Source organism: Rhineura floridana, chromosome 3 (genome assembly GCF_030035675.1).
Source record: "Rhineura floridana isolate rRhiFlo1 chromosome 3, rRhiFlo1.hap2, whole genome shotgun sequence".
NCBI lineage: Eukaryota > Metazoa > Chordata > Lepidosauria > Squamata > Rhineuridae > Rhineura > Rhineura floridana.
In genome coordinates this window covers 125,102,998-125,128,560 of record NC_084482.1, presented here as the reverse complement: position 1 = coordinate 125,128,560, position 25,563 = coordinate 125,102,998, and the positions used below count along the sequence as shown (strand labels likewise).

The window sequence follows — 25,563 nt, the reverse complement described above, 5'->3', positions numbered from 1 at the left end:
AAGAGGGTGCAAGGACAAGCGGAGGGGATGCAAAGGGTGCAAGGACAAGCGGAGGGGGTGCAGAGAGGTTGCAAGGACAGGCGGAGGGGATGCAAAGAGGGTGCAAGGACAAGCGGAGGGGGTGCAAGGACAAGCAGAGGAGATGCGAGGACAAGCAGGGGGTGCCAGGAAGAGCAGAGGGGCGGGCGAGCAGGCTGAGGGAGGCAGGACGAGCAGGCTGGAAAGGGTAACACATACACTCACCTCCACAGCTCTTCACTTCCATTCTGCTACTTCTGCCTTCTACTCCTCCTTGCCCTCCAGCGCTGTCTGACTCTCCACTTCCTCCCTCGTGCCTCCATAGAGCACGAGGGAAGAGCTAAACAGCGCAGAAGCCCAGTTTGAGGCACATATATTTCCTCCACCATTCCACCAATCACAGCAGCAGATGATTTCCCCTGCTTCCCCCCCCGTAACTTCCAAATGTAACGCAAAAAAGTTACATTTGCAGCTCAAAAGTAATGAAATTACCACTTGTTCTGTTACATACAAAATGTAACGAAGTTACCCACTCGTTATGCAAAATAGTAACAAATTACAAGTAACTCGTTATTTCTAACAAGTTACTTCCAAGCTCTGGTATTTTATTACCCATAGTCTGTAAAGCTTTGGTACTAAGTAAATCTGTTTGAAGAGTGCCACTTGCCCTCTGCTAGGTGAGTTTCAGGTGTTTCTTTGGCAGTTTTCTGTTGCTCCTCATTGGTGTGTGACCCTCATTAGGGAAGACAAATAGCACCTTTCCCCACTGTGGTCCTGGTCTGCTCTTCCCTGCTTGGCCACAAAAGCAGTGAGTACAGGTGGGGAGTTTGCCTCTGTCATTTTGGTGAAGACATAGCATTTGAACAGCAAGTTGAGAAAGAAATTAAGTAACAAGCAAGTTTGGACAGTTTATCTTTGTTATAACAAGCCAAGATAGGAAAGAGCATTTGGCTGCACACACAGTCCCTTTGCTCCTCCCTTATGGTGGGAGCAAACAAACCAGGAAGTCTTCTGTTAACTATAATTTCCAATTTCATCCCAACAGTATGCTATGGTTAACAGCTTTGTAGCAGGCCAGGATATTAAGCTAAGTTCAAACTATGGCCTAATATCCTGGCTTGTTCTGAAGCTGTTCGCCATAGACTCACTGCAGTCTTGTGAGACTGAGGTTGGAAGATGCTGCTCTCCAGGTGCTACCTACAGAGTACATGATTGAAGTGAGATTTGAACTGGGGATTTCACAGCTCACTTTCTTAAGTCTCTTTCAAATGTATAAGGGAGATAGGATTTAGGCCAGGAGTAGCCAATGTGGTACCCTCCACATGTTTTAGATTACAGTTCCCATCAGTGCAATAGTTGGAGATGTTTCTGAGGGCACATCATTGGTTACTCCTGGTTTAGGGTATTATGAGTATTCAGGGTTTAAAACATTATGTATGATTGTTGCTAAACTGGCTTAAATTGAAATGAAATGTGGTCACTTTGGGAACTCAGGTGATACTCACTTTGAGAACCCAAGTTTAATGCCACACCAAATGGTTAAGAAGGGCAAGGGGAATCTGATCAAAGTGAAGCCTGGGAAGAAGTGCATTCACTATCCCACAGCTGGCTGCAGATCCTTAAATAGGGCTCCCTTCTTTGTCCAAACTGGGCATCAGCTTTAAACAGCAGTGGGGAACCTCTGGCTTTCAGGCCTAATTAAGCCCAGACATGTCTTAATTTGGCCCATGCTATAGCCACCTGCCCCAAACCAGACAGTATATATAACATCAGCTGTATGGCAGGTAAAGACATGGCTGCGAAGGAACAACCAGAAGCCTAAATTGTGCTTCCGATTGCTTCTTGGCAAGCAAGGCTTGTATTTGGCATCTTTTAAATTTGTCACCAAATGCAGGCCTGGCTGAGATCATGGTAGCTCCCAAATGGTGATTTCCCTGCCAAGAGCAATGCTTGCAGCTGCCAATCAGCTGTTTGGCAGCAGCTGCAAACTCCACTTCCTTTGCCTGTGTGGTTTGAAATCAAACCACACAGGCAAAGGAACATTTTTCCTTTACACACCAGCTTGAATTCAAGCTAGCCTTTTGACTTTCAAGGCTAGCTCTGTGACTTAATAAGTTGCTATGAATCAGCATACTCGTATCTCTTTATGGAATTATGGGCAGAGTCAGATGACCCTATTTAGGAAAAACCCTCCCTTTTTCAAAATGACTCTGCTTGTAGGCAGAATTGTTCTTTGAGACCTTTGACCAATGTAGTCTATAAGAATGCAAGTGATGAATGTTGCATCACTTGCAAATTTGGATCTAGCCAATGGAAAGATTTGAACATGGCTTTCCAGGTATGGACTAATTAGTGAAGGCAGATGATATCAGGAAAGGAGACTGATACCTATCCAGAGGAGATGACACAATTTGTCCATCATTTGAGGAGGACATGTATTGCAGTTGAAGAAAAAGTCATATAAGATAACATCTCTTAGTCACTTTTGCCTGTTTTCTGGAATTTACCACAACTTCTTGGTCTCAGGATAGCTGGGGTGGTCAGACAGCTAATATATCACAATGTTTCTAAAATGAGTTTCCTCTATCATATCTCCCACTGGTTCCTAATATTTTCTGGTTCCTATTATCCAACTGAAATACCTGATTTAAAATTATTGGGACCATATAAACTATTCCCCATCTATTTCCTAATTATGTCATTATATGGTATTGCTTGCTTATCTATTATTACACCATCATATTGAGAAACACTCAAATCTCCCCAGCTTTACATCACATAAAACAGTGCAGTGACAGGAGTTTGTTCTGGGCAGTTTTAGTATATCCTGTCTTTTTCTTATGGGTAAAGGGTGTATTTCCATCACATTGTTTCAGTTCTGATACTATATTTCTTTTATCCCTCTGCTAGAAACCAGTTTCTCCTTACAAGTCTGGCAATTTGATATTTAAGTATTTGGTACTGAAATTACTTCATTGTCTGACTATTTTTGTAGTATCTTCCTCCAACCTCTACTTTTGTGTGCTGCTATATAAACCTAACAACCATTTCCTGCCATTCTTGCAACACTGAAATCATTTCCAAAATCAGTTTACATGCCTAAAATATATATTACATTGATTTTTTATTGCTGATTTTTTTGCTACTACTTGATCATTTATGATGTGTTAATTCAGTTATATGGTTCGGTAGGTAATGATTTATATTGGCACTGGTTACTGAATGCAGTTTAATCCATGGGCGGAGAAAAAAAACCCTCTGGGCATCCACACCCAAAATCTGTGGCAGGATTGAACTCTACCATGCATCTTTGTCTTGGTAAGGATGCAGGACATGCTTCATATCACGTGCCTTTACCATAGGCAGAAGTTGTAAGCAGATAATAGTGGTAACGAGAGAGGAAGTTCTAAGCTTAATGGACAATATAAAAACTGACAAATCACCGGGCCCGGATGGTTCCCGAGAGTTCTCAAAGAACTCAAATGTGAAATTGCTGATCTGCTAACTAAAATATGTAACTTGTCCCTTGGGTCCTCCTCCGTGCCTGAGGACTGGAAAGTGGCAAATGTAACGCCAATCTTCAAAAAGGGATCCAGAGGGGATCCCGGAAATTACAGGCCAGTTAGCTTAACTTCTGTCCCTGGAAAACTGGTAGAAAGTATGATTAAAGCTAGATTAACTAAGCACATAGAAGAACAAGCCTTGCTGAAGCAGAGCCAACATGGTTTCTGCAAGGGAAAGTCCTGTCTCAGTAACCTATTAGAATTCTTTGAGAGTGTCAACAAGCATATAGATAGAGGTGATCCAGTGGACATAGTGTACTTAGACTTTCAAAAAGCGTTTGACAAGGTACCTCACCAAAGGCTTCTGAGGAAGCTTAGCAGTCATGAAATAAGAGGAGAGGTCCTCTTGTGGATAAGAAATTGGTTAACAAGCAGAAAGCAGAGAGTAGGAATAAACGGACAGTTCTCCCAATGGAGGGCTGTAGAAAGTGGAGTCCCTCAAGGATCGGTATTGGGACCTGTACTTTTCAACTTGTTCATTAATGACCTAGAATTAGGAGTGAGCAGTGAAGTGGCCAAGTTTGCTGATGACACTAAATTGTTCAGGGTTGTTAAAACAAAAAGGGATTGCGAAGAGCTCCAAAAAGACCTCTCTAAACTGAGTGAATGGGCAGAAAAATGGCAAATGCAATTCAATATAAACAAGTGTAAAATTATGCATATTGGAGCAAAAAATCTGAATTTCACATATACGCTCATGGGGTCTGAACTGGCGGTGACCGACCAGGAGAGAGACCTCGGGGTTGTAGTGGACAGCACGATGAAAATGTCGACCCCGTGTGCGGCAGCTGTGAAAAAGGCAAATTCCATGCTAGCAAACATTTTTTTTTTGACTGATGAAATTTCTCCCGGGCAGGGAGAAACGTAGAGATCAACCTCAAAAGCCTGTTTTTGTTGGGAGGACTGGATTTCATTAATTTATGAGAAAAGGTCCAGCCAGCAATGCCGGACGGACTTCCGAACAAGCTCTATCTGATTAATGCGATACGTTTATCTTTTCTTCAAAGAGAAAACGGACTAACAGGCAAGCACCCTTCTTTCTATTATTTTTTTTACTTGGTTTAAATTGTTGCAGCAAAAAGAGATTTGTCAAATGAATCAGCTTTAAAGAACTTCTGGGTGAGCTATAACTCTTCTCTGTTATTCACGAAATTAACAGCTTATCTCTGTTTCTATTGCAAAAAGCTGTCCTGGAAGTGCACTCTAAAGATATAAACAGAAGAGGGATTTCTATTCCGAGGAACATTATATTGTCTGGGACTATTCTCTTTTTGGTCTATTTTATTTTGACGAATCTGCTTCTTCACGACGCCACTAACTGTTTTGATGCTGGGAACTAAATTTGTTTTGTATTCTTGAACATAGAGAGATAAGGCAGGCTGCTCTGTTTATACTGTGATGTCATCAAGCCTGGAATATTAACCCAATTGTTGCTGAAATAAGAAGTGGTTCTTCTTTATTTTTGTTTTGTTTTGTTTTCGTGGTTTTAAAAATGGCAATCAAGAAAGTGGCTGAGAATCTGGAAGTAATTATGTTTCAGAAAATAATGGATGAGATTGAGATAACGAAACAAACCCTGCGACAGGGCAGTAAGGAGCTGAAAATGGAACTGAGCAAAATGACGCAGGAGCTTAAAGAAATAGGGGATCCTGTGAGAGAGGAGAATGAGATCAGAGATGAGAAAAGAAAAAATAAAGGGAAGATACAAGCCCTGGAGATTGGAACAAATGTGGAATTGGAAAAAGATCTGGAGTTTATGGATATTAGAAATAAAATCTACTGTTTGGAATTTAACGTTATCTCTGAAGAAATTAATGAAGATATTAGAGATAAAGTTATCAATGGCTTGGATAATCTTCTGGACTGGAATGACGTGATGGAGCTTGATATAGAGAAAATATATGGAATTAACTGCAGCCATGTGACAATGGAAAAACTCTCAAGAGATGAGCCAGTGCATTTTGTAAAAAAGAAGAACAGAGATATGACTTTACAACAATATTTCAGCAACTTATTCAGAATTGATGGCAAGAAAATATTTGGGATAGAGGAAATTCCCATCAGACTCTTATTATATGACTATGGCTATGACAGCAAGATTATTATGGAATACTGATAATGGAAGATTGGACACTGAAATTACTGGACTTAACAGGACTATTGAAGATGGAAGATGGAATTAATATGGATAATGGAATCATGGCTATTGAAATTATTGGACCTAACAGATTTTGATGAGATGGATTAATCGATATGTTTATTTGGACTATGGTTATGACAATAAGATTATTATTATTATTAACGAGATGGATTAATCGACATGTTTATTTGGAGAAAAATTGATAGATATATTTCTTAAAGAATTGAAACCTCTCTTTGACTTTTTGTGAAAAGAATAAAGTAATGTTTATGAGATTTGATGATTAATTAAGATAACTACTGGAGGAAAGTGATTTTATAATATAATTTAAGAGACAGGATTGTTATATATTGTAGACCTATAACTGATTTGATCTGTGACAAATGGGAAGTCAACATTTTATTTTTTTGTTTAATCATTTTTGTTTTGTTTTGTTTTTTGTCTTTGAATGTTTTATGATTTTGTTTTGTATGTTTTATGAAAATTTGAATAAAAATTATTGTGAAAAAAAGAAAAAAAGAAAATAAAACAGCCGATATCATAATGCCGTTGTATAAATCTATGGTGCGGCCGCATTTGGAATACTGTGTACAGTTCTGGTCGCCTCATCTCAAAAAGGATATTATACAGTTGGAAAAGGTTCAGAAGAGGGCAACCAGAATGATCAAGGGGATGGAGCGACTCCCTTACGAGGAAAGGTTGCAGCATTTGGGGCTTTTTAGTTTAGAGAAAAGGCGGGTCAGAGGAGACATGATAGAAGTGTATAAAATTATGCATGGCATTGAGAAAGTGGATAGAGAAAAGTTCTTCTCCCTCTCTCATAATACTAGAACTCGTGGACATTCAAAGAAGCTGAATGTTGGAAGATTCAGGAAAGACAAAAGGAAGTACTTCTTTACTCAGCGCATAGTTAAACTATGGAATTTGCTCCCACAAGATGCAGTAATGGCCACCAGCTTGGATGGCTTTAAAAGATTAGACAAATTCATGGAGGACAGGGCTATCGATGGCTACTAGCCATGATGGCTGTGCTCTGCCACCCTAGTCAGAGGCAGCATGCTTCTGAAAACCAGTTGCCGGAAGCCTCAGGAGGGGAGAGTGTTCTTGCACTCGGGTCCTGCTTGCGGGCTTCCCCCAGGCACCTGGTTGGCCACTGTGAGAACAGGATGCTGGACTAGATGGGCCACTGGCCTGATCCAGCAGGCTCTTCTTATGTTCTTAAGAGAAAAATCAACTCATGTGAAATGTGGTGTTGGAGGAGAGCTTTGCACATACCATGGACTGTGAAAAAGACAAATAATTGGGTGTTAGAACACATTAAACGAGAACTATCACTAGAAGCTAAAATGATGAAACTGAGGTTATAATGAGAAGACATGATTCCCTAGAAAAGACAATAATACTGGGAAAAACAGAAGGGAGTGGAAAAAGAGGAAGGCCAAACAAGAGATGGATTGATTCCTTCAAGGAAGCCACAGACTTGAACTTGCAAGATCTGAACAGGGTGGTTGATGACAAATGCTCTTGGAGATCACTGATTCACAGGGTCTCCATAGGTCATAATCAACTTGAAGGCACAGAACAACAACAGCAACAAAGTTGTAAGAGACAAAACACATGATCTTTAGCATCTGCCACTTGACTGCAGGCAGGAGATGATTCTTTGCTCTTCATGCAAACTAATAATAATAATCATTGCGTGACAAATCTCTGCTCTCTAGTCCCTCTATTTCAGCTGGGCAGCCCAGCAAGTACACCCAGCTGGGATCCACAAACCCAGGATGGATCCTGTCTGACAGAAACATAGCCCTTTCCTCTGCCTGGGAGTTTTCCAGCATCCCCTCCCTCCTTCCAAAAGGTTTAATCCTTTTACCTGCAATACATGACTTGAGCTTTAATTGGTCCAAGGGATCCAGGTGCCCGTCAATCCCATATGGGAGGGGAAATCCTTGAAAGGTTGGCTGTGATATGCAGCCTTTGTCCCTCACCCACCAGTCAAGCAGCTTTACACACAAGGAGTCCAGGAGCCTGTTTTGTAAGTAGCAAGGATAGATAGTCCTCCTTTTATTTCAAGATTCTGCTTGTTCCTTTGTTTCTTCTTTGCCTTCTTTTGTTCTTAGTAGACGTTCTATAAATTGGACATTCAGTTCTGTGTGCTTGTGTGCCAAACTCTCTGGGCGTTTAGACTCCCCACATGCTTAGGGTCCAGGAATTCCTGCTACCAGGGAAAAGGATTTGGGGAGCTAAAGGAAAGCAAACTCTTCAGATTGCTGGGAGTGATTTGGGAGAGTTGGGTACTGGCTTAAGCTCTTATAGTAAAATACAGAGGGATTGGCTGGAAAAGCAAGAGGCACTGGACCCATGATCCTGGGAATCTAGAACTAAATTGGACCCCCCAGATTTTTCCTGTCTGGGAAAAAGGGGTGTAGGAAGTGGTGACATCTGCAATGGATAATTGGAGAAATACTGCTGGACTACCTTGCAAGACAGTTGTGCAAAGGAAGGGAGTAAGTAGGCTATTCTGAGTCTCTCCTTCCATCACACCTTGCACATTCAAAATTAGCATGTCAGGGAAAAAGCAAGATTCAAACATTTCCCTGATGTGCTAGTTGTGTATATTGAAGGGAGGTTTTTTTAGCTTTCATGTGGATAAGCATCCATATCTTCTGTCTGCTGTCTGAAGTGATACATTCCATTAACAAAACACATCATATGGGGCTGCTAATTGTGTAGCTTGATCATGGCTCTGAATTACCATCTTGAAAGTGCAGACTTTAAAATCACATAGGGTTGTATCAATGAAGTTAGCAGTGGGACTTCCTCTCCTTCTCCTCTCCCTGTCCCCCCCCCCCAAAAAAAATCTGCGCTGCCGTTGTGCAGGCAGAAGTCTTTGCTCTAACAGGACAACGTTGTTGGATGCAACCCACTGAATTCTTCTTCAGGCCTAAGTGTCCAAATTAAAAACCATTAAAAAAAAACTGTCAGCCTGGTAAATGTGACAGGTTTTATTCTGTTCATAGTGTTATCCATTCATGTTGAGGTGCTTGCTGCACTAAAACAGGCTGTGGGGCTCTTTTATGTTATGCTGCACTCAGAAATGTGTAGCCTTCTCACTGCGACAGGCTGATGCAAAAACTCAAGAGAATCGACTGGGCTGAGAGTGGTGATTTCCATACTGGGATGTGTGTCTAGTAGGTCTTCTTGTTACTTTTCCCATCAAGGGCACTTTGGGAGTGTTTATCACGGAATGTATATAGATTCGACCCAGAGAAAGATATGCTGTGCTGTTAAATCCCTGAACCGTGAGTAATCAATCCCTCTCTTCTCTCAAAATGATGGGGACTACATGTACTGGCCTGGAAAAGGACGCCCAAGGGATCAATGGCCCATTTCCTATCAGGATTCCCCAATTTATTTATTTATTTATTTATTGCATTTGTATACCGCCCAGTAGCCAAAGCTCTCAATTGCAAAGAGGTCATGCCCCCAGACAATTTAATCATTGAATAAAGGTTTGCAGATAGTTCCCCCCACCTGCAAATGGATTCTTAATCCATTTAAGATTAAGCCTTAAACTGGATTCTAGGGAGACTTGCCCTACTTTGCACTCTCCTTCTGCTCACTCAGTGGCATGGTACAAGGAGACACTATTAGCTTAAGTGCCATTTTCTACAGCAGAGCCTTGCTGTCCCTTTGCAATGCCACTCCATTCAGAGTAAGTGGATATAGCTGTGAAGAGAGGTTGGGGTGGAGGCAGGAGGAATGTTGTTAAAGCTTCCCTAAGGGACCTCTTTGATGCACTGCAGGAAACAGTCCTGGAACCGAAGTGGGTCTTGTAACCAACCTTTACTGTTGGCTAATCATCTTCAAAGAGCCATACAAAAGGCTTCCAGTAGATGCAGTCCTCCTCAAGGCTTTGTCAGCCTTCTGAGTGATACACATTGTGTTGACTTGGCCCACAAGAGTTCTCTTTGGGGCCTTGGAAAGCAGAGATGCCCAGGTGCCAGATTGATCCAGCTCTGCACAGTTCCAACTCTGACTGTCCATGCCTCCCTTATTCCCTACAGTGTTGACAACAAAGACTACAGTTAGCTTGCTGGCATGTCCTCCCACAAGTCCCAATAAACTGTTTTTGCCATCAAGATTTGGCTATTGGTGCCTGTGTGCTTTAGAGGACACCTCCTCCTACATTCCAGTAATCCATTTCCCAAGACTTTTGTGGTTCCTTGGGTCTTGTAGGGTAGCAAATGGATATGTTGCTTCAGTTTCACAGCCTGTTCATTTTTCTCTCCAGGAATCACCGACTTGGAGGAGGTGGAAGAGTTCTTGAAAGAGGGGATTCTGATGAAAAGCTTTCATCACCTTCATGTCCTCTCTCTCATTGGGATCACCCTTCCGAAGGAGGGGCTCCCTCTGGTGGTGCTACCATACATGAAGCATGGAGATCTGCGACACTTTATCCGTTCTGAGGAGAGGGTGTGTAGTTCTCCTACCCACATTGAGCTTACACACCTGCAAGCCAGCCCTTGGGAGTTCTTGCCTCTGGGAGATAAGCATCTGTGTGCCAATATGTTGGTCCTGATCCTGAACCTACTGTCGGGTTGGGGTGGTTCACCTCCACCTTGTGAAGTAGAGCATTTAAGGAAGGGGGTGCTAAGGCAATACTATCAGCCCGTCCTTCCCCTCCTTTTCAACTATCGTCCGCTTTTGCTCTGGCCGTGTGGCCCCACCTCCACATCCCTACTACAGCATATCTGTCTGTTTAATCACTGAGGCTTTGCACACTTCCCCAGTTAGGTGCTCACTGCCCTGGAGTGGACAATGAGCCATGGAGTCCTTCCTGCACCCTCCTCCCTGTCCTGGTGTGGTATAGAAAGAAACTGATGAAATCTATCCTGTAGCACAGTAGAATGTGTTAGCTTAAGCATTCTTGTCAGGCTTCTGCCAGAGCCTTTCATATGTACAAACAATTTTATTTGCAGTAGCTTCTGCTGCTGCAGCAGGGTGTAGGAGCTCCAGGATCCAAAGAGTAGAGGCTGGGTGTGTGTTTTGTTTTTTGCTGACTCTGAGCCGCCTTGAGCCGTAGGAACGTGAGCTGGTGGCAGTGAGATGCAGAGCACAGTCTTGTCTCCCTCTTATCCAGGTCAGTGCAGAACTAATCACTATCTCTCAAGAGCTGCAGTAGCACCACCTTCCCTTTCACTTTGGAGAGACAAACAGAACTAGAGGTAGTAAGCAAGCGTATGCTGTGGCCAGTGTTCCTCTTCTGCGTTGCTGTTTGCAATGATCAAATAAGTAGTTCATTGATCAGTGCAGGAAAACCAAGACCTCTGTCCCAGCAGCTCTGAAACAATAGCCCATTGCCTTCATTCAACTAAAGCTCTACAAAGTTCTCAGTCAAAAAGTAACATCCAGCTATGCCAATTTTGGGGTTTATTCATCCCCAGTTTTGTTGCTTATTTTCATTCTGTGGTTACCTAGCTGGATGCCTTCTGGCTGCTAACCTGTACCCATGTTTAGGGTGTTCTCTTAGGGCAGGACTATGTTATACGCATTCGTGTACAAGGCAAAACATCACAATCTGGAGCAGAGGAGTGGCAGGGAGAGGGCATGCTTCCCCTGCCTGTCTCTTGCCCCCCTGCAATTCTCCCCACTCCCTGGCCCCAAATGGTGTTTCTCTCCCTTGAGCTTCTGCAGTTAAATATGCCTTGGAACATTGTACCTTGGGATGGGTAGGGGAGCTATAGGGAAGAAGTGAGGGTTTCTCCATTCCAAAGCACTTCTTCTCAAAGCTGCTTTGCCCAGAGGAAGTAACTGTGCCTTATTATACATGCTTGTCCTAAGAATAGCCTTGCTGCTTTATTTTGTGGCAAGGGTATAGCATGTGTGTGTAAGAAATACCATTGTCAGGTGTGTGACAACTCAACATGTGTGTTTCACTGTATATACAATATACACATGATTATTTTCCTGCAGGTTCCTTACAGTTTCTACATGAAACAATTTCTCTGTGTACAGGAAATGTGTAATGTACTGTAATTTACAAAGCAGCATTTGATGTGCATAGCACATTCCTATGACAGATTTATGACTAGAAACTAGAAACCCTTCAGATCATTGTTATCTGTCCTGAGTGCTGGAGTCTTGAGCAGTGAGTTCTGGCAGCGCCTGTTGGGTCTATCTGAAAGGGTTTGAAAGCAGGCCCTACAGCAGAGTCTTCTTGTATCTAATGGTTATACACAGAGACTGGAATCTTTATGGGAATCTAAGCCAAGCTTTACTTTCCTTCCGACTAGCTGTCAGGTGCAAGACTTTAGAGATGGGGAGGGAAGCTTTTCTTACAAAAGCATTTTTGGGACTCTTGTAGTCCATCATCCATATATCTTACCTCAAACTAGCTGCTTTTTCAGGTACAGCACATTTTTGGAACAGTTGTACATTTGAAAAAGGGATACTTGCTTATCCTCACCCTGCTCATTCACTGCCATTGCAAACACAGCATGGAATGTTGTTGCATGGGTACGTGGGGTGCTTATTAGATGCCGTTTGTGTTATTAGATACTGAGCTAGAAGGATGCAAAGTCTTACTTGGTATAAAGCAGCTTCCTGTGTTCCTTCCCCTTCTCAGTCACATTTCATCAGCTGAAGTCATCATGGTACTTTTATTAACTTTTTAAAATGTTTTGAATATTTGGAAGTTATTTCTTTTCCTCTGCCTCCAGAGGAGTGCTTGGCTTTTTAAAAAAGAAGTATTGAACAGCAGCAAATCCCTTGACTTCCCCTGAATCTATTATATGCAAAGTATCACACTATTTTTTCTGAAATGTTGGCCAAAAAAAAAGTGGTTTGGCCACACTTTTGAGTGAGATATGGAAAGGCAATGAGAGCCTTTTCCCACTAGGGGGCCACAAAGGCACACTCAGGTAATCTATTATTATAAAGTCTAAGAAAAGCATCACCCAAGACTGTATTCCTGCATCAATATCAATTTGTGTATGATATTTAATTTAATTTTTAATTTAATTTAATTTATATACCGCCCTAAGCCCGAAGGCTCTCTGGGCGGTGTACATAAAAGGTAAAAGCAAGCACAATATATAAATACAATAAATACAATAACTCAAGAAACAAAAACACACAAACAATACGAAAACCAAACAACATCCAGAATACAACATAGTAATAAAATACTGTAAAAATACACTTTAAAATGCCTGGGAGTATAAAAAGGTTTTCACCTGGCGCCGAAAAGATAGCAGCGTCGGCGCCAGGCGCACCTCAACAGAGAGACCATTCCACAGTTCGGGAGCCACAACCGAAAAGGCCCTATTTCTAGTCACCATCCTCCGAGCTTCTTGATGGGATGGTACTCGGAGGAGGGCCTTAGATGTTGAGCGCAGTGTACAGGTAGTTTCATATTGGGAGAGGCGCTCCACCAGGTGTTGCGGTCCCATGCCGTGTAAGGCTTTATAGGTCAAAACCAGCACTTTGAATTTAGCCCGGAAACAAATAGGAAGCCAGTGCAGACGGGCCAAAACAGGTGTTATATGAGCGGACCTTCTGGTCCGCGTCAACAATCTGGCCGCTGCATTCTGGACTAACTGTAGTTTCCGAACTATCTTCAAGGGCAGCCCAACGTAGAGCGCATTGCAGTAGTCCAATCTAGAAGTTACCAGAGCATGAACGACTGAGGCGAGGTCGTCACTGTCCAGATAGGGACGTAGCTGGGCTACCAGTCGGAGATGGTAGAAAGCATTCCGTGCCACTGAGGCTACCTGAGCCTCAAGAGACAGGGAAGGGTCGAAAAGAACTCCCAAGCTACGAACCTGTTCTTTCAAGGGGAGTGTAACCCCATCCAGAACAGGGTGAGCATCCACCATCTGGGCAGAGAAGGCACTCACTAACAGCGTCTCGGTCTTGTCTGGATTAAGCTTCAGTCTGTTAGCTCCCATCCAATCCATTATTGCGGCCAGACAACGGTTTAGTACGTTAACAGCCTCACCTGAGGAAGATGCAAAGGAGAAATAGAGTTGCGTGTCATCAGCGTACTGGTGACAACGCACTCCAAAACTCCTGATGACCGCACCCAGCGGCTTCATATAGATGTTGAAAAGCATGGGGGACAGTACCGATCCCTGTGGGACTCCACAGTGGAGAGTCCAGGGTATCGAGCAGTGTTCCCCAAGCACTACCTTCTGTTGACGACCCACCAAGTAGGAGCGGAGCCACTGCCAAGCAATACCCCCAACTCCCAACTCCGTGAGCCTTCCCAGAAGGATACCATGGTCGATGGTATCAAAAGCAGCTGAGAGATCAAGGAGAATCAACAGGGTCACACTCCCCCTGTCCCTCTCCCGACAAAGGTCATCATACAGGGCGACCAAGGCTGTTTCGGTACCAAACCCAGGCCTAAAACCGGATTGAAACGGAGCAAGATAATCAGTGTCATCCAAGAGTCCCTGGAGCTGGCCGGCCACCACCCGTTCCAGAACCTTGCCCAGGAACGGAACATTCGCCACAGGTCTATAGTTGTTCAAGTTATCTGGGTCCAAGGAGGGTTTCTTCAGGAGCGGTCTCACTACCGCCGCTTTTAGGCAGTCAGGGACCACACCCTCTCGCAAAGAGGCATTGATTTACCTCCTTGGCCCAGCCGGCGGTTCTGGTCCTGGCAGCTTTCACCAGCCAAGAGGGGCAAGGATCCAGCACAGACGTGGTCGCCCGCACCATATGTGCAACCTATGCATGCCTTGTCAAGTGGTGAGTTAAGTGTCTTGTTTTACTGTGTGCACTTCCACAGAGAAAAAGCTTCAGTTGGCAGAAAGTTCCTGCAACATGTATATAGGCTCATGTGCGCATCACGTATGACAGTATACATGCAGGAGGCACTCAATTTCCTATCCAAAACTGACATCCAAGTAGAAGATCTGTCCCATGTGAAGTAATCCTAGAATTAACTTTAGCTGTGCTGGCTAGAGCGAGCTGCAAGCAAGCAGTTCAGATCTCCAGAGGGGTATAAACTCCCAGAGCCAGATGGAAAACTCTTTAAGTTTCCCGAATGTCAGGCAGTCTTTTTTCCCCCTCCCCAGAATCCTACTGTGAAGGATTTAATAGGCTTTGGGCTGCAAGTGGCTCGAGGGATGGAATATTTGGCCCAGAAGAAGTTTGTACACAGAGACCTTGCTGCTAGAAACTGTATGTGAGTACTGACGTGAGTGTGTGTGTGTGCCCACAGAACCCAAGAATGAAGAGGGTTACTAGTGGGGTGGGGGGCAATTGTGGCGCTGGATCCGTGTGACTGCATGGCTGGCCTTTAGGTTTCATGGGTCAGTCTGTCAGGGTTCTTACCCTCTTAGCTAATTCATTCCCAACATTTCAACAGGAGTGACCCCCCCCCACTTTCTGTTAATATAGGTGTTCCCTACTTATGGTTCTTCCCCTTTGCACCTAACATTACTGGGTCAACTAATATTGATCTGTCTGCTGGGCTCATTCATTCACCCTCATGAAAGCCTGTATATTAGCCAGTTAACTAAGGCCACACAAGGCCTTGTCACTGTACAGCAACTTTGCCTTAGTTGGGTGAATGAGGCTCATCCTGGTTGCTCTTTAAGGCAAGAGCTGTTCCATGCCCAGTTGCTGTGGTTAATCATTACATTTGGAGGTAAGCTGCTCTCTCTCGCCCCTCCAAAAGCTGTTTGGGAAGACACTAAGCACTTGTAGGTCTTGAAAGGTGCAAACTCTGATTTCTCAGGACTGGGCTGAAAAGGCTAAAAGGACAGAACCAGGCCCCGAGTCACTTAATGGAGCCTCCCTGTCCAAAGGGGTGCAGTTCATCTGGATCATATGTTTAATTCTTCTCTGTGCTTTCCAGGCTAGATGAGACCTTCACGGTAAAGGTGGCGGACTTTGGGCTGGCCAGAGATATCTTTGACAAGGAGTATTACAGCATCCGGCGACACCACAGAGCAAAGCTCCCTGTCAAGTGGATGGCCCTTGAGAGCCTGCAGACCCAAAAATTTACCACAAAGTCTGATGTAGTAAGTATAAGGAAAAGCAGCAGATGTTATTTGAACATGGGAACCAGTGTGCTAGTAACTAGCTAGTGACTTTTTCTGTCCTGGCTTCATCATCTCTACTACAAGAGTAGCGAACCTTTTTCAGTCCACATTCCTTCATGGTGAATTTACATGGGGCTGCATGCTGCCGGTGGGTGGGGACAAAGCAAAAAAGTAGACAGGGCAACCATCTATAAAGACTTATTGTATTTGTGCAAGAGAGGAAAACCAAACTGAAAACCAATTTATTGAGAGATGACCGTTTTTTATTTCTGTTTTGAATCAAAACTTTGGGGATGATGTAAGACCATACGCTATTTTCTTGAATTATTTTTGTTATTTGATATTTATTTCCTCTTCTCATATGATAATGTGAGAGATTTTCTTTACTCTCTTTTAACTTCTTTTCTTCTGTATATTCAATATATTCAGTAAAAACATTCATAAATAAATAAAACGTAACACATACCCACTCATTTATTTATTAACACACACACACACACACCCCATTCATTCACACTTTTTCTGTCTCCCTGATACACAAATACATCCAGACTCTTATTCACTCACTCACTCAGCCACCCCACCCCATTCCCATCCCATAGCAATTAGGCTTGACCAGGATTGGAGCTTTTCTCAGGCCCAGTTGCTAGGAGTGGGTGTTGATCTTTGAAGAGATTGCAGTGCACTGAGAAGATTAACTTTTCCCTCCTCGGCAGCAACTCTCCCCCCTCCCCCTGATTGTTAGGCTTTTTAAAAGTTTCAAAGCAAAAGCAACAATGAAAATGAAGCCCAGCCCCACTTAGGGATGGAAGGATCTATCTCTTTTGGTTTTCTGTTTCTTATTTTTCCAATCTTAAATTCGGTTCTCCACATTTCTGCAGCAAGTTATGATTTAAAAAAAATCCTCATAAAAATTCTTCAGCATTTTAATGAGAATTTCTCCTATATTTATATGCAGCTTTGACTAATGTATACATTTTTGCAAACAATTTATCCCAATATAATGCATTTTTGTGTGTTGATTTTACTAATATATTCACTTTATGTACATTTCCCCCTCATATATGCATTTTTATTAACACTGTTTGGATAACTGCATTACAATAGTCAGATAAGTGTAAGTTTCAAAAGTTGGCTGTGCTTCAGTTCTTATATTGTTTTGGAAAGTGCAGATTTGATAGATTTGGCTTTAAATACAAACAGAATCAAATTTATCCCCTATCCCTCGCCCCACTGTAACCATCTAGATTTGATGGAACTCAGTAACTACTGGAGGGAGCCTTGGGCCACAAGGAGGAGATCAGAAGTTTTGCTTCCATTTTCAATTAATTGCAGTTTTATCCAAACTAAAAATAGTGTTAACTGTGATATAGGAAAAGAAGCCTGGATAATTAGTCATGGTGTAAAGCTGGTTTGTTCCCCTACAGCATTGTTGGCACTAGGTGTGGATGAGAATTTCACATGATTTCGATTTGGGGCCAGACTTTCTGATCGTCAGTATGTCCGCTTTCTTTGTGGACCAATCCTGAAGGGTTCGAGTTTCTGCAGCCTTTCCCAACACCAGATTTTTCTTTGTAGTGAACTCTGAAACTTTAGAAAGATACCTCTCTAACTCTCCCTCCCTACTTTATCTCTGGAACTCAGGGAGGGCAGAAATGTCCAATGCAGTTGCTATGAGGCGGGGCTAAAGGATGTCTCCCCCAGCCTCCTACATGCCTTCACCCCCCTGCATAACAACATAAGAAGAGCCTGCTGGATCAGGCCAGTGGCCCATCTAGTCCAGCATCCTGTTCTCACAGTGGCCAACCAGGTGCCTGGGGGAAGCCCGCAAGCAGGACCCGAGTGCAAGAACATTCTCCCCTCCTGAGGCTTCTGGCAACTGGTTTTCAGAAGCATGCTGCCTCTGACTAGGGTGGCAGAGCACAGTCATCATGGCTAGTAGCCATTGATAGCCCTGTCCTCCATGAATTTGTCTAATCTTCTTTTAAAGCCAACCAAGCTGGTGGCCATTACTGCGTCTTGTGGGAGCAAATTCCATAGTTTAACTATGCGCTGAGTAAAGAAGTACTTCCTTTTGTCTGTCCTGAATCTTCCAACTTTCAGCTTCTTTGAATGTCCACGAGTTCTAGTATTATGAGAGAGGGAGAAAACTTTTTCTCTATCCACTTTCTCAATGCCATGCATAATTTTATACACTTCTGTCAAGTCTCCTCTGACCCACCTTTTCTCTAAACTAAAAAGCCCCAAATGCTGCAACCTTTCCTCGTAAGGGAGTCGCTCCATCCCCTTGATCATTCTGGTTGCCCTCTTCTGAACCTTTTCCAACTATAATATCCTTTTTGAGATGAGGCAACCAGAACTGTACACAGTATTCCAAATGCGTCCGCACCATAGATTTATACAACGGCATTATGATATCGGCTGTTTTATTTTCAATACCTTTCCTAATTATCGCTAGCATGGAATTTGCCTTTTTCACAGCTGCCGCACACTGGGTCGACATTTTCATCATGCTGTCCACTACAACCCCGAGGTCTCTCTCCTGGTCGGTCACCGCCAGTTCAGACCCCATGAGCGTATATGTGAAATTCAGATTTTTTGCTCCAATATGCATAATTTTACACTTGCTTATATTGAATTGCATTTGCCATTTTTCCGCCCATTCACTCAGTTTGGAGAGGTCTTTTTGGAGCTCTTCGCAATCCCATTTTGTTTTAACAACCCTGAACAATTTAGTATCGTCAGCAAACTTGGCCACTTCACTGCTCACTCCTAACTCTAGGTCATTAATGAACAAGTTGAAAAGTACAGGTCCCAATACCGATCCTTGAAGGACTCCACTTTCTACAGCTCTCCGTTGGGAGAACTGTCCATTTATTCCTACTCTCTGCTTTCTGCTTCTTAACCAATTCCTTATCCACAAGAGGACCTCTCCTCTTATTCCATGATTGCTAAGCTTCCTCAGAAGTCTTTGGTGAGGTACCTTGTCAAAAGCTTTTTGAAAGTCTAAGTACACTATGTCCACTGGATCACCTCTATCTATATGCTTGTTGACACTCTCAAAGAATTCTAATAGGTTACTGAGACAGGACTTTCCCTTGCAGAAGCCATGCTGGCTCTGCTTCAGCAAGGCTTGTTCTTCTATGTGCTTAGTTAATCTAGCTTTAATCATACTTTCTACCAGTTTTCCAGGGACAGAAGTTAAGCTAATTGGCCTGTGATTTCCGGGATCCCCCCCTGGATCCCTTTTTGAAGATTGGCGTTACATTTGCCACTTTCGAGTCCTCAGGCACGGAGGAGGACCCGAAGGACAAGTTACATATTTTAGTTAGCAGATCAGCAATTTCACATTTGAGTTCTTTGAGAACTCTCGGGTGGATGCCATCCGGGCCCGGTGATTTGTCGGATTTTATATTGTCTATTAAGCCTAGAACTTCCTCTCTCATTACCACTGTTTGTCTCAGTTCCTCAGAATCCCTTCCTGCAAATGTTAGTTCAGGTTCAGGGATCTGCCCTATATCTTCTACTGTGAAGACAGATGCAAAAAATTCATTTAGCTTCTCTGCAATCTCCTTATTGTTCTTTAGTACACCTTTGACTCCCTTATCATCCAAGGGTCCAATTCCCTCCCTAGATGGTCTCCTGCTTTGAATGTATTTATAGAATTTTTTGTTGTTGGTTTTTATGTTCTCAGCAATGTGCTCCTCAAATTCTTTTTTAGTATCCCTTATTGTCTTCTTGCATTTCTTTTGCCACAGTTTGTGTTCCTTTTTATTGTCTTCGTTCGGACAAGACTTCCATTTTCTGAAGGAAGACATTTTGCCTCTAAGAGCTTCCTTGTCTTCCTTGCTGGCATCTTCTTGGCCCTGGTAGTACCTTTTCTGATCTGGAGTATGCACTCCAGTTGCGCTTCTAATATAGTGTTTTTAAACAACTTCCAAGCATTTTCGAGTGATGTGACCCTCTGGACTTTGTTTTTCTGCTTTCTTTTTACCAATCCCCTCATTTTTGTGAAGTTTCCTCTTTTGAAGTCAAATGTGACCGTGTTGGATTTTCTTGGCAATTGGCCATTTACATGTATGTTTAATTTAATAGCACTGTGGTCACTGCTCCCAATCGGTTCAATAACACTTACATCTCGCACCAGATCCCGGTCTCCACTGAGGATTAAGTCCAGGGTTGCCGTCCCTCTGGTCGGTTCCATGACCCAACTGGTCTAGGGAATAGTCATTTAGAATATCTAGAAATTTTGCTTCTTTGTTGTGACTGGAACACATATGCGGCCAGTCTATGTCCGGGTAGTTGAAGTTACCCATTACTACTGCATTTCCTAGTTTGGATGCTTCCTCAATTTCATATCTCATCTCCAGGTCTCCCTGAGCATTTTGATCAGGGGGACAATAGATCGTTCCCAGTATTAAGTCCCTCCTGGGGCATGGTATCACCACCCACAACGATTCTGTGGAGGAGTCCTCCTCTTTTGCACGTGCACAAAGCCATGTTTCCGCTGGTCCATTGCCGTGATAAGGGGGGAAAGCTGTTAAAGGGAGAAACCCTTCTGAAAGCTTTGAAGAACTTGGGGCTTCTATGGAAGGTATGGGGGGACTTCTTAAACCATTCCCAGCCTGTTGCTCTTGAATTTCCTTTGAATGATGATATGTGACGTTACCCTGTTCAACTTTAGCTTTGCCTTCTCTTCCTTTGCGTGCTTGGTGCCCATGCTTCTGTACCTCAGACACAGCAGGAGAAAAGGAAAGGGAAATCTTAAGTAGGGGTTGATTAAGGGTGAGCCCAGGGGAAGATATGAGTGTGTAGCAGCACATTAACTGAAAGGATCAGAGGACTGGTTGCTGTAGCTGTAAGAATGGAGTGGGGATGGAGGTATCCCTATCAAATATTAAAGAACCTCAGAACTCTGTAGGACGGGTGAAGAAGCGCCAGGAGTTCTAGCACGTTTTGTATCTGTGTGTCTGTGTGTGTACATTTCCATTTAGAAGTTAATTAATTTTCTGCTTAGAGTAAGAAAATACATATGGCAGACCTGTCAGAGAATAGGTCTCTTGCGTGCCCAAGCAAGCTAGGGCAGACCTCTATTAAGTGATTCTTGTATCCCAGTGTATGAAAGGCTGCACTTTAACATGATGACAATGTATGATGCTTGTTAGATAGGGGATCAAGCAAACTGGGGAATCAAGTGAACCTCTCCTGGGTGCTCTTCTAGACCTATCTGTGGGTCTCAGATTCATGTTGCCATCTGTGCGTTCTGCTGTATGTGTTCTTCATCTCTGCATTTTGCTGTTCTGCCCAGTGGTCCTTCGGGGTCCTCACGTGGGAGCTGCTGACACGAGGGGCACCTCCATACCCTGAAGTGGATCCATATGATATGACTCGCTACTTGTTGCGAGGAAGAAGATTGCCACAGCCTGAATATTGCCCAGATTCTCTGTGAGTATATATGAACTTTTGGCAGGACTATTCAAAATGCTGTCCTAGGGAAGGAAGGGTTACCAAGCACGTTTGAAGCACATGGAGTGTTAGGAGCATTGAGATGACATCCAGCTGGTCTCTACTAGATGATATCAAGATGTGTGAGGAGAGGAGCAGGTGGTCATACTTGGGAGAAGTGGTCTATAATTCTATGCAAAATTAGGTAGACCAAAACAAACTGCTTATCACAGTAATTTTAAACTGGATGGCAGTGGTTAAACCTGGGGTGTATTAGGAAGGGAGTGATGTGAAAGAGGGGAAGGTAAAAATAAGCTATGGATAGGGACACACTTACTGTTCTGCTGGTTCCAGTGCGTCTCCACCTCTCTTTTCTGAAAATGGGGTACACACAACACTAGTCAAACTCCGTCCCTTTTTACTGTAAAATCTGGTGGGATCAGCTCAAGTGCATTTTTTTAAAATTCAGCTTCAAGAGATTTTGCAACTGATCAGCAGATCACCCTGTTGCCACTCCAGGTGTGGCCAATGAAAACGCTTTGCTGTAGGTGACCAGTGTACTCACAGCCCATCAATGAGATGATGTGGACTTATTAGGCATGCACAGAGAAAAAATGTTTCAGGCACTGGAAGAGACAGACTGCCCTTTGGTTTCTGAGCTTTTAATTGACATTAGCCTTTTTAAATTCCTCTACAGTCATTACTGCTAGAATTATATGAGTTTCTTCTAAATGAACAATGAGGTTCTAATATGTGATACAGTAGATGATCCAGATTCCCATTGTGATGAGATTGCTGAGTAACTGTTGGCCAGAGACAAGCTTTTACAAAGTTTCTCTTAAAGCCTGCCATGTGGTAATTCACTAGAAAAGACAATAATGCTGGGAAAAACAGAAGAGAGTAGAAAAAGAGGAAGGCCAAACAAGAGAAGGATTGATTCCATAAAGGAAGCCACAGACCTGAACTTACAAGATCTGAACAGGGTGGTTCATGACAGATGCTCTTGGAGGTTGCTGATTCATAGGGTCGCCATAAGTCGTAGTCGACTTGGAGGCACATAACAACAGCCATGTGGTAAATGCAAAAAATCCCACAGCACTGTGATAAAATTAGTCAAGTCCATCCTTTTGGATTCTTGTGAAACCCAGAAAACCTGTGCTATAAAGTCGGATTCAATACTTCATAGACTTGTCATGACTATCCAGATTTGTAGACCCTTTTGAGTACATTCTTCTCTTCCTTGTATATCACAGTTATCCAGCCTATTTCCCAAATGTCCCAGAGCCACCATTCCCCATACAACTCCCAGCTCTGCAAACTCCCAGCTCAGCCTGTTTCCCAGACCTATTTGGTACACTGTCAGAAGGTAATCCTGGGACACTCCATAGTGAACATGAATTGGCCAGTAGGATCATTGCCTGTGGAGAATCAGGCACTGCCACTTGTTATTCTGGGAATGTCCAGGAGATGGTGGATGGCTGTGTTTTATCCTAATACTGCACCATTCTTAGGACTGAGGTCACAGTGGTATATATGTGTGTGTGTGTGTGTGTTTATTCTGGGCAGGTACACTGTAATGCTGAACTGCTGGGCCCCAAGTCCTGAGGAGCGACCAACTTTCTCTGCCCTAATCCAGGAAGTACAACATATTGTAGCTTGTCTAAAGGGGGAGCATTATATCAACTTGAATGTCACCTATATCAACCTTGATCAAGACCAGCCTTTCCCCCCTTCAACTAGCTGTGAGGATGAACTGGATTCCAGTGGGCTGAGCGAGGAAGAGACTGCAACTATTCTGCACTTAGCGATATGACAAAATTCTCAGGCAGCACATCTGAGTTGAGCGTAACACTGCAGGTACTGCTGGCCTTCCAGTTGCTTCACTCCTCTGACTGAGGAAGGTTTCTGATGTCTACTCTGAGCCTTGGCTTACACCAGGATGGATTTTCCAGTTGTCCTAGAGCCTCCCTTCAAACATTGCCTACCTTTTGGGTTCAAGAAAACTGTAAACTGCCCAGAGAGCTTTGGCTATGGGGAGGTATATAAATACAATAAATAATAAATAAATAAATAAGAAAACCATGGCCAGTGACCATCTGTGATATGATCCCCCTGCTAAGGAGCTCAGGAAAAATAAGCTCATCCCTCCCATAAGAGATGGGGAAGGTCCCCTTTCCACTCTACAAAAGTGACACATTCAGAATACTTGGGACCTTGTATGCTGGCCTGTGTTTTGTTGAGGGCTATAAATTAATATCTCAGCCTGTGGTTGAATCTGTATATAAAGGAATAAATTGACTGTTTACTGTTCATATCAAGGACTGTTTTGTACAGTGAACGTTTTTCTCTCATGTGATGCATATTCACAAATGGTCAAAGCATCTGTGCTGCTAAGGTGGCATCCATTGGCACTTTGTAGTGAAGGAACACACTGTACCTTCTGCATGCATTTTGTAGCTGAGAGGCAGCACATTCCGATCCTAATGAAGGGAATTGCTCAATAGAGCTGGAGGCAGACTTGGGAAGCAGGCAGAGTTAGTCAAAATGCCCTTTTTGAAACGTTGATCAAGGCTGGCCCACTGCACCTCCCCGCATGGTTAGCAGTGCAATGTACTGCTCCAACATTGAGTCCTTCGTCTTTAACAGCTCTTCCTCTAAGTGAGAGGACCTTCTATATGAATCCTCCATGCCAAACTCCTTTGCTGAATCAGCCCACAGAGCTACTATTGTACAGCTGGTGAGATGAGGGATGGGGAAGAATCTGTCCTACTTCGATTCCAAAGTGGATTCACCTGATCCCATCTGGGGGCAGCCATTCTTTTTTCTTACAATTCCCACTATGAGCAATGGAACATCAATCCCTGTTGTGTTCATTCAAGGCACGCGACTTCAACAAGTGCCATGCTCTAGCCACTGAGGCAGTGGGTGGCTTGGATACACTGTTTTAAAGTAAAATATTGGGGGAGGGGGAAACTGCACAACCCTTGGAACAGTTGTTTTCAATTATGTTTGTTCAGTTGGGGGCAGGCAGATTTTTAAACATTTTCTTTGAAAAATCTGCTTGGAAACAGGACGGACTTAGTGCTCTGTTCCCTCTGTGAACTGGAATGGGCCAGACTTCAACAGGTCCGTCTGTCCCTATGCGAGATGGAGGCCCAGCTATAAGAGCCTGCATTTAAGACCTCCCTCCAACCATGAGCAGAGATTTATTATGATTACTAAAAGAATTCAGAAGAGGTTTCCAAAAGGACAAAACCATGTGAAGGTGCATCAAGGGCTGCCTGGATCAAAAATAGCCTCATTCATTCCCACGGCCTGGATCAGACCAGGTGAGTCTCATGTAGGCTTGGATCCTTGGAGATGAACAGGAGCATGCGGACTCCTTGCTCTCTGTCATTTAGCATAATACAGAGCCTTTTGCCTTGTTTCTTGAAAGAGAAATGAAATACTTGGCTGAGATACAAAACTAAGTGATACATTTTTTCATAAGACGTAATGGGAATTCAAAGCAGTGCCTCAGAGAGAACAAATGAATGAGGCACCACAGCAAGAAAACTTTGTCAACTCTACAGCATATTCTCATTTCAGTTGAAGGATATTTTATTGTAGGGGCTGCCAGAGCTTTCCTGTGCTCAGCCCTAGACCTTTGTGCACGTGTGTGTGGGTTAACACCAAGACACCTTAGCCCTGAAAGATGGGAGCTGGAAGTGTTAGCAAAGTCACTTAAATAATGTGGACAGTTCAGAGAGAAAAGATCCTGATAATAGTACTGGGTAAGCTGAACAAAAACAGTGTAAAATTTGAGCAGAAATAGAGAGATTTTGTCTTTCTTAGGCCAGACCTTGTACAAAGTAGAGAGAGAATATACAACCAAACATACAGGGGAAAAACTCCATCAGAACAGAACAACCAATCAGAGCACATGCTACCTCAGCAAAGATCATGCCAACTCTGCCTGGTTGCTAAGCAACACCTCCACCAGTCCCCCTCTTGGCTAGTTGACCTTAACACTAACAGAATTAAGCCTTAAGTTGCAAACTGAAGGATCCCTGCTGTTGCATTTCGAACAGGAACATAATAAAATCCAGTATCCTACAGGCAGCTTAAAAATAAAAAATATTGCAACAACAATTTAAAACCTAACAGAAAAGATAAGCATGCGAGGCAGGTGCTCTGTGTTTGAGCCAGGCCCCTGCTAACCCTGTGTCTATTCACCTAAATTCAACATCTTACACTTAAGAATTCAGTTCATAAGAAAATGAGAGAGCTTATTAAAGGATACATTGGGATGCTCAGAATATTTTTTTTTTAAAGTTTTCTATTAACACTTCATACTCCT

The 25,563-nt window shown here is 43.2% G+C and overlaps 1 protein-coding gene across 5 annotated transcripts in view; it reads left to right on the top strand.

Moving 5' to 3' along the window:
- Positions 1-23,527, top strand: part of MST1R (macrophage stimulating 1 receptor) — a 92,729-nt gene extending 69,202 nt beyond the window's left edge. For all 5 annotated transcript variants that reach the window (XM_061617779.1, XM_061617782.1, XM_061617781.1 and 2 more), the window contains 6 exons: positions 8,943-9,023; positions 10,016-10,197; positions 14,808-14,917; positions 15,593-15,758; positions 21,088-21,224; positions 22,791-23,527. In XM_061617779.1, the coding sequence (XP_061473763.1) occupies positions 8,943-9,023; positions 10,016-10,197; positions 14,808-14,917; positions 15,593-15,758; positions 21,088-21,224; positions 22,791-23,037 (923 nt within the window). In that variant the 3' untranslated portion in view covers positions 23,038-23,527. The remainder of the gene's footprint in view (positions 1-8,942; positions 9,024-10,015; positions 10,198-14,807; positions 14,918-15,592; positions 15,759-21,087; positions 21,225-22,790) is intronic.
- Positions 23,528-25,563: the final 2,036 nt, after the last annotated feature.